General features: G+C 47.4%; 1 protein-coding gene across 2 annotated transcripts in view; it reads left to right on the forward strand.

Moving 5' to 3' along the window:
* MTF1 (metal regulatory transcription factor 1) overlaps positions 1–17,158 on the forward strand; it is a 47,682-nt gene that overhangs the window by 12,231 nt on the left and 18,293 nt on the right. For both annotated transcript variants that reach the window (XM_061596378.1, XM_061596379.1), the window contains exons 3-6: positions 14,045–14,283; positions 15,150–15,281; positions 16,087–16,160; positions 16,587–16,720. In XM_061596378.1, the coding sequence (XP_061452362.1) occupies positions 14,045–14,283; positions 15,150–15,281; positions 16,087–16,160; positions 16,587–16,720 (579 nt within the window). The remainder of the gene's footprint in view (positions 1–14,044; positions 14,284–15,149; positions 15,282–16,086; positions 16,161–16,586; positions 16,721–17,158) is intronic.

Genomic DNA, 17,158 nt, shown 5'->3' on the forward strand with positions numbered 1-17,158 from the left:
TGGTTCCCCATCGGAAAGGGTGTGAGACAGGGGTGTATTTTATCACCGTATTTGTTTAATCTAGATGCAGAACATATCATACGGAAAGTAGGATTGGACCAAGATGAAGGAGGTGTGAAAACTGGAGGGAGAAATAGCCATAATTTGAGATATGCAGACAATACCATACTACTAGCAGAAACCAGTAATGATTTGAAATGAATGCTGATGAAATTTAAAGAGGAAAGCACAAAAGCAGGACTACAGCTGAACGTCAAAAAGACTAAAGTAATGACAACAGAAGATTTATGTAACTTTAACATTGAGAATGAGGACATTGAAATTGTCAAGGGTTATCAATACCTTGGCACAGTCATTAACCAAAATGGAGACAATAGTCAAGAAATCAGAAGAAGGCTGGGACTTGGTGTTCCCGATCTCTATGTATGGATGTGAAAATTGGACAGTGAAAAAAGTGAATAAGAGAAAAATCAACACATATGAAATGTGGTGTTGGAGAGCTTTGCACGTACCATGGACCGTGAAAAGACAAATAATTGGGTGTTAGAACAAATTAAACCAGAACTGTCACTAGAAGGTAAAATGATGAAACTGAGGTTATCATACTTTCGACACATCATGAGAAGACATGATTCACTAGAAAAGACCATAATGCTGGGAAAAACAGAAGGGAGTAGAAAAAGAGGAAGGCCAAACAAGAGATGGATTGATTCCATCAAGGAAGCCACAGACCTGAACTTACAAGATCTGAACAGGGTGGTTCATGACAGATGCTCTTGGAGGTCACTGATTCATAGGGTCATCATAAGTCATAATCGACTTGAAGGCACATAACAACAACAACAATGCTGGCTGGTCGGTGACCGAAATAAATATTGATTGATTGATTGAACAACAACAACTGTTACGTTACTGAGCATATTAAGAAATCCTTCCTAAGCCTCCCAGTTAGTGATGGCTGCTTATGTTCCCCTCAAGCAAACTTATATTGTTTAGAAAAAGAAGCAGAGAGAATGCTGAGCTGGAGGTTCTTTTGAGTCTGCTTTTCCAGAGTTCACATTGAAAGTAAAGGAGATCCTTCAGGATATCCTTGAGTCAGTATGGTCTTCACGATGTAAGTGTGTAGCATGATTGTGCTGTGTGGGAGGAAACATCAGGTGTGACCTGTGACCTTTTGAATACAACCAAGGCAAGGAGCTGAACTTCTCCTGAGTTTGTACAAGGACCTGCTCCTTGAGGCTGGGGCAAGTCCTTCCACCACCACTCTGGAGCCAGTGGTTTGAGCCTGGGATATGCTAAATGTCTTGGAGGCCCTAGAATTGTGACCGTTCTGGTCTGGAGAAACGTGCCGTTGCTAAGCGGAGATGGAGGAGAAGGCGACTTGTCAGTGCTGGTGGTTGTCCTCTAGCTGATGCGGCTCTTCTCTCAGGATCAGCTTCAGCTCCTCTCAACACTCTTCCCTCTTCAGACCCGTCCCTCCTTCTGCTAACCAAACTTCTCTCTTTCATATCCAACACCTTGGATGGAGTGACTCATATCACCCGAAAACATCATGCTTTTTCGCAGGGCTGGTACATCGTTGTGTGAGATGTCACCCCACTGAACTCTCCCGACCCACATTGCCATCACCAGTCACTTGCACCCTCCTCCCATCCTGTGAGCTTCTTCCTTGGTCCCAGCAAGGTGGCATTTTAAAATAGTAGGCTGCTGCCATCTTGGATTCTTGAAAGGCAGCACCTGGCATGATCTCAGGATCCTGTCAGGCCTTTCGTTTTGGGGGATTTAAGATGATGGCCATCTGCTATCCAGGGTAAAGAGCAGGCACTCAGCTCCTATTTTAAAGTGCCGCTGTGCTGCCACTTCAGGTAAGGAGGGTGGAAGGGACTAGCAGCATGGAGGTTGGGCCCCTCTCCAGCGTCGCCGCCATTCCTAGCCACTTACACCCTCTCTCTGGCTGGTCTTAGCAACAGGGTGGCTTCCATGAGAGGCAGGCGTCTGCCCTCCCCCACATCGGTAGCAGCCCATGGCGGGGCAGGGCTCGCCCAGCCTCCCAACAGCTGAGTGGCTGCTGCTACTCCTGACCAGGAGGGAGAGAGGGAGGTCAGCATAGTGGGAATGCAGCAGGCAGCCCATCCAGTGCTCTGGCTGGTGTGTCTGCACTGTGCCGACCTTCCTGCTGCTGCCTCCTCTCCCTCCTGTCCCCTTCTGCTGCCTGCCACTGCCCAACCTCATTGCCTTTGAAGTGGACCGGATGAGGACAAAGAGGGAAGGGCGGAGCAGTCGTGCCACATGGGGCACACGGCACAAGGACTTGCCACAAAAGCCAGTCGCTCATGCTCCCCCCTGCCCAAGGAGCTTCTTCCTGATCCCAGCGGCAGGGAGCAGAGCTCCTTCTCAAGCTGCAATCTGTTGGCAACAGGCAGTTGCTGTTTCAGAATCCTCAAAATGCCACGTTGGGCATTTTATTTCGTGGGTTTTCAAGGTGGCGGCTGCCTTCTGCTACAAGTGTTCATTTGGGTCTGAGAGTATCCTGGAACTGGTGGCCAGAAGCAATGCTGGTTGTTCTGCTGCCTGAGCTTAGTTGCTTAGTGTGCCTCCCGGAACGGCTGTTTGTGCTTTCCAGGCAGTCAGTTCATACGATCATCAAGTGTAGCGAAATCATGTAGCGGATGTACACTTGTAAAGCAGCCCTGAAGGGTCATGTCCACATTCATTTTTATCTGAGTCAAGGCATACATTTTTTACATTCTGCTGGCTGGCTGGCTGGATGCCTGCAATATTATGGCTGCAGCCTACGGGGGGTGGCACGTTGCTTCCTATGCCAGGGAACTGGTTCTTAAGCTTTTACCTTGGCATGCAAAGTGCAGGCTGGTCCCAAAGAGGGATGCACATTCTAAGAAATGTTCCTGAAATGAGACATTTCAGGTAAAATTAGCTTGTATTTTTTTTACCATATTAAAAACAAAAATGGGAATTGGGCCAATGTTAACACATCTTATGATGTATCCTGCTTTACTAGTTCAGCAGCACATGAGTGTATGAGACCAATCCAGCCATTAATTTCAATTGAGAAAGCTTAAACTCTCATTTTTTTAAGTAAAGAGAATTTTAAGATTTTATTTTTCACTAACAAAATGACGTTAGTGCAGTCTAACATAAATTTACAGGCTTATTAGCTTAAAGAGAGTATTTCTGAGTCCGAATCCTAGCAAGACGGAGGCACTGTAAGTTGGTGGTTCCCGAGTTCAGATAATTGGTCAGTTGCCTGCTTTGGATGGGGTCATACTCTCTCTGAAAGAGCAGGTCCATAGTCTGGGGATGCTCCTGGATCCCTCTTTGTTGCTAGAGGCCTAGCTGACCTCAGTGGCTAGGAGTGCCTTTTACCAACTTCATCTGGTAAGATACCTACGGCCGTTTCTGGACCAGGATAGCCTGACTGCTGTTTTCCACGCACTGGTAACCTCCAGGCTGGATTACTGTAATGCGCTCTATGTGGGGCTACCCTTGAGGTTGGTCCGGAAGCTGCAGCTGGTGCAAAATGCGGCAGTGAGACTGCTCACTGGGGCAGAGTATCGCCAACATGTCACCCCACTGCTGAAAGAATTGCACTGGCTGCCCATTTGCTACCGGGCCAAGTTCAAGGTTCTAGTTTTGGTGTACAAAGCCCTATACAGCTTGGGACCAGGACACCTGAAAGACCATCTTGCCCCTTATATACCCAGTCAATCACTGCACTCTGCAGGTGAGGACCTCCTGCAGATACCATCTTATCAGGAGGTCTGTTCTGCGCAACATAGGAAATGGACCTTTAGTGTGGCGGCACCTACCCTGTGGAACCTCCCTGCCTTTAAATATTAGATAGGCGCAATCTCTTGTTATCTTTTCTGCGCCTATTGAAGACCTTCCTCTTTCAACAAGCCCTTTAAGTTGAGACCTTAGTCTGCTTCTGCGTTGGAATTGCTTTTTAATATGTTTTTAAACCTTTTTTTAAAAAACAATATTTTAACTTTTAAAAAAAGTTTTCAAAGCTTTAAGAAATGTTTTTCAAGTTGTTTTGTTTTAATGTATTTTAATGTCTTTTCATGATGTTTTAAAGTGTTTTTAGTGCTTTTGTTTGCGGCCCTGGGCTCCCGCTGGGAGGAAGGGCGGGAGATAAATCAAATGATAAATAAATAAATAAATTTCACTGGCTAGCTAGAGGCACCTTCTCTGTAGACCTGGTTTCTGTTGATTTCACCATCACCCTGTGAAATCTTCTTAGAAGAAATCCTAGATTTGACAGGAGCTGTAGCTTGGCCAAAAGTATCCTCACCAAAAAACAAAAAGTTAGAAAAGGTGGGGAATGCTCTTTCTCGCTCAGACCTTAGTTTGTGTGAGTATTTTTATTTTTAAAAAGACATTTAAACGTGCAACAATTACTTCATGAAAAGTTCAGGTTCAGAGGAGGGCAACAAGGATGATCAGGGAACTGGAAACAGCCCTCTGAGGAGAGACTGAAAGAACTGGGCATGTTTAGCCTTGAGAAGACTGAGGGGAGATATGATAGCATTCTTCAAGTACATGAAAGGTTGTCACATAGAGGAGGGCCAGGATCTCTTCTGGATCATCTCAGAGTGCAGGACACTGGATAATGGGCTCAAGTTGCAGGAAGCCAGATTTTGGCTGAACATCAGGATAAATTTTCTAACTGTTAGAGTGGTATGACAATGGAACCAATGGCCTTGGGAGGTGGTGGGCTCTCCAACATTGGAGGCCTTCAAGAGGTAGCTGGACAGCCACCTGTTGGGAATGCTTTAAGTTTCATTCCTGCATTGAGCAGGGGGTTGGACTCGATGGCCTCATAGGCCCCTTCCAACTCTCCTCTTCTATGATTCATTATAGCATAATGCTTTGTGCAGTTGAGCAGTGGATTTGGGTTCTGAAGAAAAAATGTAGAAAAGTGACTTTTTCAAGTAGCAGCTGCTGTCACTGAAAGAAAAAAAAAGTTGCCAGAGCTGTACAATTGGCAAAAGCTGTTGTCCTCTGTCAAAGCCCCCTTGCTGAAGTGTAGCACTCCAGTGCATGCACAGGGGCATGGCTATAGCACCTGATGTGGTGAGCAGCATTGATGGTGGAATCTGTGTTGGGCCCTCTAGAGCCCTGAGGCCACCGGCAGATACCCAGCCATGTCAACCTCTGCCGCTGGCTCTGGCTCTCTTTGTAAAAAAAAAAAGCCAACCATTGCTGCTCTGGCTCCCAACCAGCAGGCTTCTCACTGTACTCTTCTGAGGAGCTTGGAAAGTTACTCTACCCTTGTGTTGCAGTGGAATAACTAGCTGTAAGAAAGCCTGTTAATCAGTGGGTCTAATGAAGGCCAAGTGCAGCGTCCCAAATGCTGGCCTGCATCAGCCTTCCTTGCATCCTTTCAGTCCTGGTTCACTTTGCTCAGTAGCAGCCCAGTGGAGTAAGGAAGAGCACAGAAAAGCTACAAACTCAAAATGGAACAGAAACAAATACACCAGTTTGTTGATACACAATGCTTAATGATATTGTAGGACTGATAGAAAATAAAACAAAGTAACTTAGAAAATATCTTAAAGCAATATGATATCTTTGCATAACCTAATAATGGTTAATGATGAAATGAACTAACAATAAAATAATAAAACTATTAATTAGCAGCATTGAACAGATTATTATAGATAGCATTATTATTGTTGTTGTTGTTGTTATTGTTATTAACATTTATTACCCACCTTTCACCCAAATATCCCAAAGGTCTCAAGGCGGGTAATAACAATTTTAAAATACAGCATTAAAAACAATTAAACATACCCTAAAATCACAACATTGGATGGGTCCTAAAAATACACATCTAGGGTATAAAAAAACAGGGTAAAGAGGTTTGCCTTCAGCATTCACCTAAAAACTGCACAGTGACGCTGCCAGATCATAGGCTCATAGAATCATAGAGTTGGAAGGGGCCTATAAGGCCATCAAGTCCAACCCCCTGCTCAATGCAGGAATCCAAATCAAAGCATTCTTGACAGATGGCTGGCCAGCTGCCTCTTGAAGGCCTCCAGTGTCGGAAAGCCCACCACCTCCCTAAGCCATTGGTTCCATTGTCGTATGGCTCTAACAGTTAGGAAGTTTTTCCTGATGTCCAGTCGAAATCTGGCTTCCTGCAACTTGAGCCCATTATTCCGTGTCCTGCATTCTGGGATGATCGAGAAGAGATCCCGGCCCTCCTCTGTGTGACAACCTTTCATGTACTTGAAGAGTGCTATCCTATCTCCCCTCAGTCTTCTCTTCTCCAGGCTAAACATGCCCAGTTCTTTTAGTATCTCCTCATAGGGCTTTTTTTCCAGATGCACCTTGGTGGGGAGGGAGTTCTATAACTTAAGGGCCACCACAGAGAAGGTCCTCCTGGGTCATTCCTTTGAGCTTCTGAGAGTGGCGGAACTACCAAGAGGGGCCCTCTGCTGCTGTCAGCATCTGAGAGGGTCTGTGAGGAAGGAGGCGGCCTTTCAGATATTTGGGGCCTAAGTCATTTCAGGCTTTAAACAGTAGCGTGAGCGCTGGGAATTGGGCCCAGAAACAAACTGGTAATCAATGCCGCTGTTTTAAAGCAGGGGTTATATGAGTTCTAAAGGGAACCCTAGCCAGTAATCTGGCTGCTGCATTTTGGACCAGCTGAAGTTTCTGTCTTCAAGGGCAGCACCATGTAGAGAGCATTGCAATAATCCAGTTCAGAAGTTACCAGAGCATGGATTACTGTGGCCAAGTAATCTCTGTCCCAAAAGGGCCAAAGCTAGTGAATCAGCCAGAGGTGGAAAAAGGCACTCATAGCAACTGAAGCCACCTGAGTCTCCAGTTACAATATTGGATCCAGGAGTACCCTGAAACTGTGGACCTGCTCTTTCCAGGGGAGTGCAACTCCATCCAGAACAGGCCATCTCCCACCTCCTGGACGTGAGAACTCTGGATACATAACATCTCTGTCTTTTCAGAATTTATCATCAGTGTATTGGCCCACATTCAGTCCATCACCTCCTCCAAATCTCCTACTGACAGCTCCTAGCGCCTTCATACAAATGTTAAATAGCATGGGGGAGAAGACAGGACCCTGAAGAACACCGTAGCTCCCATGGTGGTGAACAGTAGCCTCTCATAACTACTTTTTGGAAGCAGTCCTGGAGGTATGAACAGAACCACTGAAGCACAGTGCCCCTAACTCCCACCTCCCTGAGACACTCCAAAAGGACACCTTAATCAACAGTATCAAAAGCCGCTGAGAGCCAGGTGAACAAGCAGGGTTGCACTCCCCTTATTTCTCCTGATAGATGTCATCAACCAGCGTCACCAAGGTGGTTTCAGTGCCATGGCCAGGCCTGAAGCCAGACTGGAATGGATCCAAGTAATCATTTTCTTCCAAGCATACTTGAAGCTGGACTACCACCACCTTCTCAAGGACCTTGCCCTAAAAGGGCGATAGTTGTTTTAACACTTTTGGGTCAAGAAGGTCCTCTGAAGAAGGGGATGCACTACCACCTCCCCTTAACAAGCAAACATTCTAGATACATGATTATATTTCCCACCTAACTTCCTTCTGCCTTTCTACTTGTGTTTTGGCTCTAAATTTACTGGAATATTAGATTAGGGTTAGGGTTAGGGTCACAGTTATATATGAGTGGACAGACCTGAAGCCTTCAGCTGAGCAAAGCACACGAAAGCAGGAAGAGCGATAGCAGCAGGAAAGAAGGAAAAGTAATCCAGAAGCAGTTCCCCATTCCCTACACCAAGAAGACCTAACTAACCCCAAACTTGAATTTCAGTGAATGCAAGTGGACCCCCATAATACTACATAATCATACGTAGACTATGAATCACCATAATCTGCCTGGGAGGGTCACAAAGAGGAGTAAATGGGCCCTTGCTTCTGCAGTGATGCTTCACATAGACACCTCTGACCCAGTTCAAACACCGTTCCAGTATGCAAAAATTATGTTATGCTTTCACTTTTTTTTGTCTTCACACAACTATGTAGTCCAGCTCCTTATCAGGTTGCCAGAGATGCATGCACATTCTTGTGGCTAGCAGCAGTGAGATTGCTTTCAGAAATCCAAGAAGCTTGCTAAACTGAGACAGACAAGCCAAAGTATCTTCCATCGTGATTCATCCTGGCTGCCCTATTCTGTGCACTCACTTTCCATAACTGCCCTGAGCGGCCTAGCAGGAACTAAACTAACAAGTTTCCCCACTTGATATCCTGTCAGGCTAAGGCCTAACACAGATATAACAACCAGTTAGACCGAATTACCTGACCTGCTCATTTATTAATGTAAAAGAATGCATTTATTATTTTATTTATATCCCGCCCTTCCAGTAGGAGCCCAGAGCAGCTTGCTTATATCCAAGTCCACTGACCCATTAGAAATTATCTTTTAAAATGCTGACTACCTTAGACTTTAAAAAGAGAAAAACAAAATACAAATAAGTTTAAAACACAAATATAGAATACAGTACTGTAATAAAAGCCTCAACATTTACAAATATGCTGTATACAGAAAAAAAATCATAGAATCGTAGAGTCTGGAAGGGCCTACAAGGCCATCGAGTCCAACCCCATCATCAAAACAGTTAATGTAAAGATGTCTTCATCTGGAATTTTGTATCCTTCAGTCAGCACGCTATATGCAATCATAGCAGGCTTTAAAAGCTGGATCTTCCAGGAATTGGTATTTCACAGTGTCATCAAAGGGATAATCAAAGTATCCAGTCCAAAAGATAATATCCAAACTCACAGTGCCTCAAAGTCTGTATCAAAATATAAACCACATTCTGTTCCAGTTCATCTTCAAATGCAGCTCCACGCAGAGCGTATTATAGTAGTCTAATCTGCACTTAACCAGTGCATACATAACCAGAACTAGGCTCTGGTAGAACTCTGAGTCCAGAAAAACCCTGGAACGTCAAGCTTGGTCTTTCAGGGAAGTGCAGTCCCTTCCAGAAGAGATTGCAACCCTCTAACCAGATCAGCAGGCTTTTCTGCTCACATCCATCTCCCTTGTCTGGCTTCAACTTGTTTGCCCTCACCAAGCGAGACAGGAGATACTCTTTCCCAGTACACAAGAGACAGGATGACAATGAGACGGTGATGGGCATGAAGCTGAATGCTAACTAGGCTTCCCCGTCTCCTACGTTGAGGCTTAGGGGCAAGGCTTGCTTTAGGTGGTACCCATCTCTAGGAGATGAACAGAAAAAGACCACCCCAGGTAGGAACTAGGATTTGGGGCTCATCAGAGCTCTCTGCAGTCAGTGAAAACAATTTGCAAGGTGAAATATGAACTAGTAGCATTGCTTCTAGTGTATTTCCCCCCCCTTTCTTTTTGAGAGCAACTTTGTTTTTTGCCTTTTTGCTTAGGCCTAAGTTCAGCACTGCAAAATTGTTTAAAATTAAGGATATTGCTGGCTAAAGCCTGTACCAGAGTTTTAGTTTGAAGGACGACACACTGTTAGGAAAAATAAGATATCACATGTAACTATTAACGTTTGGCAAAAAGGCACCAGCAAAATACCTGGGCTAATTGAATGCAACTTTAATTATGATACTTTTCTTTTCTTAGTTATGTTTATTTGAATTGAATAACTGTTTTCTGTCTTGAAAATTGTACTGAAAACTTTCAGATTGTTTATCTGCTGTGGTTGCTGGGGTCCTTGTTTTAGCTAGGCTAAGCAGTCAGAACTTATTACATTACCAGTTCTGTTGGTTATCAGTACATTTCTGGGCTCAATTCACAGTGCTGGTTTCAATTTTTAAAGCCCTGAATAGTTTGGAACCAAGTTGTTTGAAGGACTGCCCATACCTTGAGAATGAGATGGAGGCCCTGCAATTACCTGTTATGATTCCCCTAACTTGGAGCCGGTGCAGCCTGCAGGTTACACTTCAGTTAGACTTGATGACTGGAAGTGAAATGTCAGGTGCAATGTGTAAGATGCATTGAAAGAGACCTGAATGTGTCAGTTTTCCCTCCTTCCATTTGGCACAGGCTTTTGCAAGGGGATGCACAGGTGAGAAGGGGAAGGGTCTAGCTTCTGTTGCAGAGTCAGGTTCAAGGGCCAGAGCTCAGGTGGGGCTGTGTGAGCAGAAGGGGCAGGCTGGAGGGGGGGAAGACAGGCCAGTCTTTTACTGGGGTCCTGTTGAGATATGCCAGCCCTTTGTGTCCCCTGGATCAGCCTGCTTTTTTCTGTTCACAGAACAGGAATGGATGTTGAGGTTGCTCCCTATTCTGCCTGCTGGAGAAGAGCAGTGATATTCTGCCCTGGGCTCCTACTGGGAGGAAGGGCGGGAACGCCTCCCCTCCGTTTTATAACTTGCAATAAGTTTGGCTGTATTTTAATTTGTTTGTTTGTCTGTCTGTCTGTTGTGTGAATGAGATTGAGTGAATGTGTGTTTGTGTTTATGTTGTTTAAGTGTTTTGCTGTATTAGATTTATTTTAAGATGTGCCTGGGAGAACATGCCTTGGGCCTCGCAGGGAGATTTTCGGGGGCCCCAATTAACGTTGTGACGGGTAATGGGAGGTATGGCGTTGGGAGGAGAACGTGCCAGGTAAGGGGAACTCGTCCCAGACAAGTTGTGTCTGTGCCTTGTTCCGGTTCTCCTCCTATCCACAGGACTGTTGGTTGTACTGTCAGCCAGCTCTCGGATCTCCACGTGCTGCTTTTAAATGCTAGGTCGGTCGTTAATAAAACCCCCCTTATCCACGATTTGATTGTGGAGAAGGGTGCCGACCTTGTGTGTATTACCGAAACCTGGGTGGGTGAGCAGGGAGGAGTTGCTCTTTCCCAGCTTTGCCCACCTGGGTATTTGGTGCAGCACTGTGGTAGATCTGAGGGCCGGGGAGGCGGGGTTGCTGTGGTCTATTGGAGTTCTTTCTCTCTCACTAAGCACCCTGTCCAGACGGCGACTGGCTTGGAGTGTCTTCATCTTGTGCTGGGCCAAGGAGACAGATTGGGAATACTATTGGTGTACCGCCCACCTTGCTGCCCAATGGCTTCCCTAGCTGAGCTGACGGAAATAGTCTCAGAGGTATTGTTGAGATCCCCCAGACTTGTGGTACTGGGGGATGTCAACATTCATGCCGAGGCTGCCTTGTTCGGGGCAGCTCAGGACTTCATGGCCTCCATGACAACCATGGGGCTGTCTCAAGTTGCTACTGGCCCGACGCATGTATCAGGACATACTCTTGATTTGATCTTCGCCACTGGTCATGGAGATGGTGATCTGAGGGTGGGGTATTTTTCATCTACTCCATTGTCATGGACAGATCACTGCTTGCTGAGCTTTAGACTCACGGCAACCCTTTCCCTCTGCAGAGGTGGGGGACCTATTAAGTTGGTTCGCTCCCGGAGGCTTATGGATCCTGTTGCTTTCCAGAGCGCTCTGGGAGTTTTTCCGGCTGATAGCACTGGAGCTCCTGTCGAGGCCATGGTCGATCTGTGGAATGCGGAGATGACCCGGGCCATTGACATGATCGCTCCCGCGCGCCCCCTTCGGTGCAGAACTCAAACAGCACCGTGGTATACCCCGGAGCTGAGAGTGATGAAGCAAGAGAGAAGGAGGCTAGAGTGCAGGTGGAGGCGAACTCCTGACGGATGTAGTCATTCTTTGGTGAGTGCTTCCACTAAGTTGTATGTAAAAGCGGTTAGGGCGGCAAAAAAGTCATATTTTGCTGCCACCATTAGATCATCTCTTTGCCGCCCAGCGGAGCTTTTTAGGGTGGTACGAGGGCTTTTACATTCTGGCCCTCCTGATACTAAGGAAACATCGGAAGCTCGCTACAACGAATTTGCGGAGCACTTCCAGGATAAGATTGCTTGCATCCGTCGGGATTTAGACTCTGATGTTATGACAGATGACTCCATTGAAGTGTCCAGAGCGCGGTCTTGTCCTTCATTGTTGGATGAGTTTCAGTTGGTGCAGCTCGAGGAAGTGGACAAGGTGCTTGGAATGGTGCGGGCGACCACGTCTGCCCTTGATCCTTGCCCATCTTGGCTGGTGAAGGCCAGCAGGGCTGTAACCACCGGCTGGGCCAAAGAGGTGATAAACGCCTCCTTGAGAGAGGGAGTAGTCCCTGGTAGTCTCAAGGAGGCAGTAGTGAGACCTCTTCTAAAGAAACCTTCTTTGGACCCAGATATTTTGAACAACTATAGACCGGTGGCGAATGTCCCTTTTTTGGGCAAGGTCCTGGAGCGGGTGGTCGCTGGCCAGCTCCAGGCGCTCTTGGATGAAACCGATTATCTGGATCCGTTTCAATCCGGTTTTAGGCCTGGTTTTGGCACTGAAACAGCCTTGGTCGCCCTGTATGATGACCTTTGTCGGGAGAGGGACAGGGGGAGTGTGACCCTGTTGATTCTCCTTGATCTCTCAGCGGCGTTTGATACCATCGACCATGGTATCCTTCTGGGGAGGCTCGCGGAGTTGGGAGTTGGGGGCACTGCTTGGCAGTGGCTCTGCTCCTACTTAGCGGATCGTCGCCAGAAGGTAGTGCTTGGGGAACATTGCTCGACACCCTGGACTCTCCATTGTGGAGTCCCTCAGGGGTCGGTCTTGTCCCCCATGCTCTTTAACATCTACATGCAGCCTCTGGGTGCGGTCATCAGGAGTTTTGGAGTGCATTGCCATCAGTACGCTGATGACACGCAACTCTACTTCTCCTTTTCACCTTCTTCAGGTGAGGCTGTTGATGTGCTGAACCGTTGCCTAACCGCGATAATGGACTGGATGAGAGCTAATAAACTGAAACTTAATCCAGACAAGACTGAGACACTGTTGGTGAGCTCTTTACCTGCCCAGATGGTGGATGTTCATCCTGTTCTAGATGGGGTTACACTCCCCTTGAAGGAACAGGTTCGTAGCTTGGGGGTCCTTTTTGACCCTTCCTTGTCGCTTGAGGCTCAAGTGGCCTCGGTGGCACGGAATGCGTTTTACCATCTTCGCTTAGTAGCCCAACTACGCCCCTATCTGGACAGTGACGATCTCGCCTCAGTTGTTCACGCTCTGGTAACCTCTAGACTGGACTACTGTAATGCGCTCTACGTAGGGCTGCCCTTGAAGACCGTTCGGAAACTTCAGCTAGTGCAAAATGCGGCAGCCAGGTTGTTAACGAGGACCCGCTGGTCTGCGCATATAACACCTGTCCTGGCCCGCCTGCACTGGCTGCCTATTTGTTTCCGAGCCAGATTCAAGGTGCTGGTTTTGACCTATAAAGCCTTACACAGTGTGGGACCACAATACCTTGTGGAACGCCTCTCCCGCTATGAACCTACCCGTTCACTTCGTTCAATATCCAAGGCCCTCCTCCGGGTACCAACTCATCAGGATGCCCGGAGGATTGTTATTAGATCTAGGGCCTTTTCTGTAGTGGCCCCCGAACTGTGGAACAGCCTACCTGTGGAGATACGCCTGGCGCCTTCGGTACTTTCTTTTAGGCGCCAGGTTAAGACCTGGCTATACTCCCAGGCATTTTAATGTTCAATGTGTTTCATTTAATTTTTTTTTTTCGTTTAACTTGTTGCTGATTTTATTGTAATTTTATTGTAATATTGTATTTTAGTCTTGTTTTGTTCACCGCCCAGAGAGCTATTCGCTATGGGCGGTTTAAAAATGAAATAAATAAATAAATAAATAATAAACCTGATAAATAAATAATATTTGAGATTTCCAGAATGCCGTGTCTTGAGGGCCCGTCCTGGGCACTGCCAATAGCGGGTGCACAATCAAGACTGGGGAGAGGGGAAGAGTTGGTCCCTCCCCACACTACCAGTCAACACTGCTTATTTGTTTTAAAAACCAAGCCCGCTAGGGCAAACTCCGACAAATGCTACATTTAGTGAATTATTTTCCGTATTAATATCCAGCTCTTCCTCCAAGGAGCTCACTCCATATGTGTGTGCTCATTCCATATTTTTCCTTACAGTAGCCCTGCGAAGCAGGTTGGGCCAGTGATTGGCTTGTCCGTGGTCAGGTACGTAGGTTTAATTTACATCATGTTTGTTTGACAGGTGAAGCGCTACCAGTGCACATTTGAGGGCTGTCCTCGTACCTACAGCACCGCAGGCAACCTGCGCACTCACCAGAAGACACACCGGGGGGAATACACCTTTGTGTGCAACCAGGAGGGATGTGGAAAGGCCTTCCTGACCTCCTATAGTCTCAAAATCCATGTTCGAGTCCACACCAAGGAGAAACCTTTTGAGTGTGATGTTCAGGGTTGTGAAAAAGCCTTCAATACACTGTACAGGTAAGAGATGGGGCACCCCCCAAAGACATAATATAAGCAGAGTGTGGCTGCTGGATCAGGCCAGTGGCCATCTAGTCCAGCATCCTGTTCTCATAGTGGCCAACCAGGTGCCCGAAAGGGAAGCCCACACGCGGGACCTGAGCACAGCAGCACTCTCTCCTCCCGCGGTTTCCAGCAACTGGCATTCAGAAGCAGACTGCCTCTGATTGTGGCGGTGGAAAAGAGCCATCATAGTGATAGTCTTTTTCTCTGGATTTGCCCAAAACTGTGCACTACTCCACACAACAAATAGATTTAGTAAGAATGGATTCTCTGAAGAGAAATGGAAAAAATGTGACCACAAATATTAAGCCAGCTGTGGCTGGCATGTGGTTCTCCAGACAGAATCACAGAACAGTGGCATTGGAAGGGGCCCATAAGGCCATCGAGTCCAACCCCCTGCTCAATGCAGGAATCCAAGTTAAAGCATCCCCAACAGGTGGCCACTCTTGAAGGCCTCCAGTGTTGGAGAGCCCACCTCCCCCCTAGGTAATTATCAGCCCCAACCAAGGCTCAGCTAGGATGAGAGTTGTAGGTCAGCAGCATTGCTGCCCTTGCATTAAATGAAACCTCTTTCCTGGGGGAAAACACTGTTTTCCTTACAGAAGTCTCTCTCTTGCAGCCACACCAGTGATTTTAACTCCTCTGAAATTCATTGCCTACAGCCTAGCTCCCCCTTCAGATAGCTGCCTGCAAGGGTTGAGGGAGGAACTTATCTGACTGCCAGAAAAGTGGGTCATTTCCGCTTGCTCTTCCTGGCAAATGGAGCCTGCTGTTCCCTGTGCCTGCCTTGTTGGATATGGAGCCTGATTCTTTCCTTCTCACAGGTTAAAAGCCCATCAGAGGCTTCACACAGGGAAAACATTTAACTGTGAATCGGAGGGTTGCAGCAAGTACTTCACCACACTCAGTGACCTGCGGAAACACATTCGGACTCATACTGGAGAGAAGCCGTTCAGGTGAGCCCTCTGGTTGCAGGCGGGGGGGGGGGGAGTCCTGGGTCGTTGACCAAATTCTCCTCTACTGAATAGGCCGGAGTTTTCCTAGCCTCTCCTGCTACTCCTTGAGTTCCTTTTGAGCTCTCTGCAGTCTACCAGGCCTCACCCTGGCCTACAAGATTCTAGTTTCTAGGCTTTCTCATCCTGATTCAGCAGTGTATCCTTCTCTGGCAAATGTCCTCTTGGCTTGCCAAGTCCCATGTAGCCTTAAAAATCTATAATTGCCTGGTGGCTTTAGTCCAGAGGTGGGGAACCTTTGGCCCTCCAGATGTTGTTGGTAGCACCAGCACCAGCCTGCATGGCCAGTGGCCGGGGAGTGGAAGCAACGTCTGGAGGGCCTCTGGTTCCTCACCCCCACCTTTTGCCCTTGCTCAGAGAGGAGCATTTTAGCAGTCATTGTGCTAGAGTGGTGGGAGAAGTCACAGCTACAAGGTTTTCTCTTATTACAGAACCTCAGAGGCACAGGAGTCCCACCCTACACTGAAGCCTGGCCCAGAAGTACTGCCCTGGTCAATCCCTGAGCTCGTCCTCAGTGGGCTTAGGGGAGACTGCACTGGCTGGCATTCTGCTTGTTTTCTTTCTTTCCTAGTTACGGCCCTGTGTTCAAGACACCCAAACGTGCATCCATTCTGCAGAGGGAGGTTTTTGCTGCCCTGTGTGCAGATGAAGGCCTGGCCTGGCCCTGCACTGGGAAGCAAGAGGGGAAGTTAGGGCTGGTTCTGCAGGAAGCCCCTTGCTGATTTCTCTCCCCCCCCCCACCTTCCAGGTGTGATCATGATGGCTGTGGAAAAGCATTTGCTGCAAGCCACCACCTGAAGACGCACGTCAGGACACACACCGGTAAGGCTGTGGGGACAGGCTGTCCTTGAATCTCTTTCCTGATACCTTAATGATGCAAGGCACCTGTAGCCTGGATGTAGCCACACACCAAAGACATTTGACACAGTCTGCCCTGTAGGTCTGAGTGGTTAAATGGTGCCGGCTCATAATCAAAGGCAAATTAAAACATTTCTGATAGCAGCCCGTGATTCCTTGGGAACAAGAAAGGAACTCTTCCTGTGGTAACAGTCAGTTGGTGCTGAAACCTGCTACACCAGGATCTAGCGCACTGGGGGCCTGAACACCCCCAGCCCTTTCTGTCTCTCACACTGAGCATGGAGTCTGACTTGATCTCGGTCTAGGTGTTAGAGACCCTGGATCTACTGAGCAACGAGCAACCCAGCAGGTGCTGGACACGTACAAATCCATAGATCTTTGCCGTTGCAGGTGAAAGACCTTTCTTCTGTCCCAGTAATGGCTGCGAGAAGACTTTCAGCACACAGTACAGCCTCAAGAGTCACATGAAGGGACATGAGAGGGGGCCCTCCTATGCTGTGCTGTCCAACAACAGCATCTCTGAGGTGGGTGCCTTCCTCCCGGTGCCCAGATAGCGCTGTGTGCTTTGTTGAGTGTGTGTCTGCCAACTCCTAGGACCTTTGGGGGACTGCAGCTCCTGTCACACCTTTGCAGGTGAAACTATGGAATGGGGAGTGAGGGGAGACCCTCTTTGTGCTTTTTCACGCAGTCCAGTGGAATCCATTGCCACTGAAAGAGATTGATGGGGCTTTATATGAGCGACACTGGTCATGCCTCTGAAAGATGTGTTTATGCTAATGCTGGAATTGTGTAATGCTGGAATTCTTGGTCTTACAGAGGCTAAAGATGAGCATAGCCAGACATGTACCTTGAATTTCCGGAAGGCTGATTTAATAAGGTTAGGCAAATGCTAGTGAGGACTGCATGACTAGACAAATTAATAGGGGAAGTTTGAGCTCCTGAAGGAGGAGGAGCAGAACATT

The sequence above is a fragment of the Rhineura floridana genome, chromosome 15, assembly GCF_030035675.1.
Source record: "Rhineura floridana isolate rRhiFlo1 chromosome 15, rRhiFlo1.hap2, whole genome shotgun sequence".
Taxonomy (NCBI): domain Eukaryota; kingdom Metazoa; phylum Chordata; class Lepidosauria; order Squamata; family Rhineuridae; genus Rhineura; species Rhineura floridana.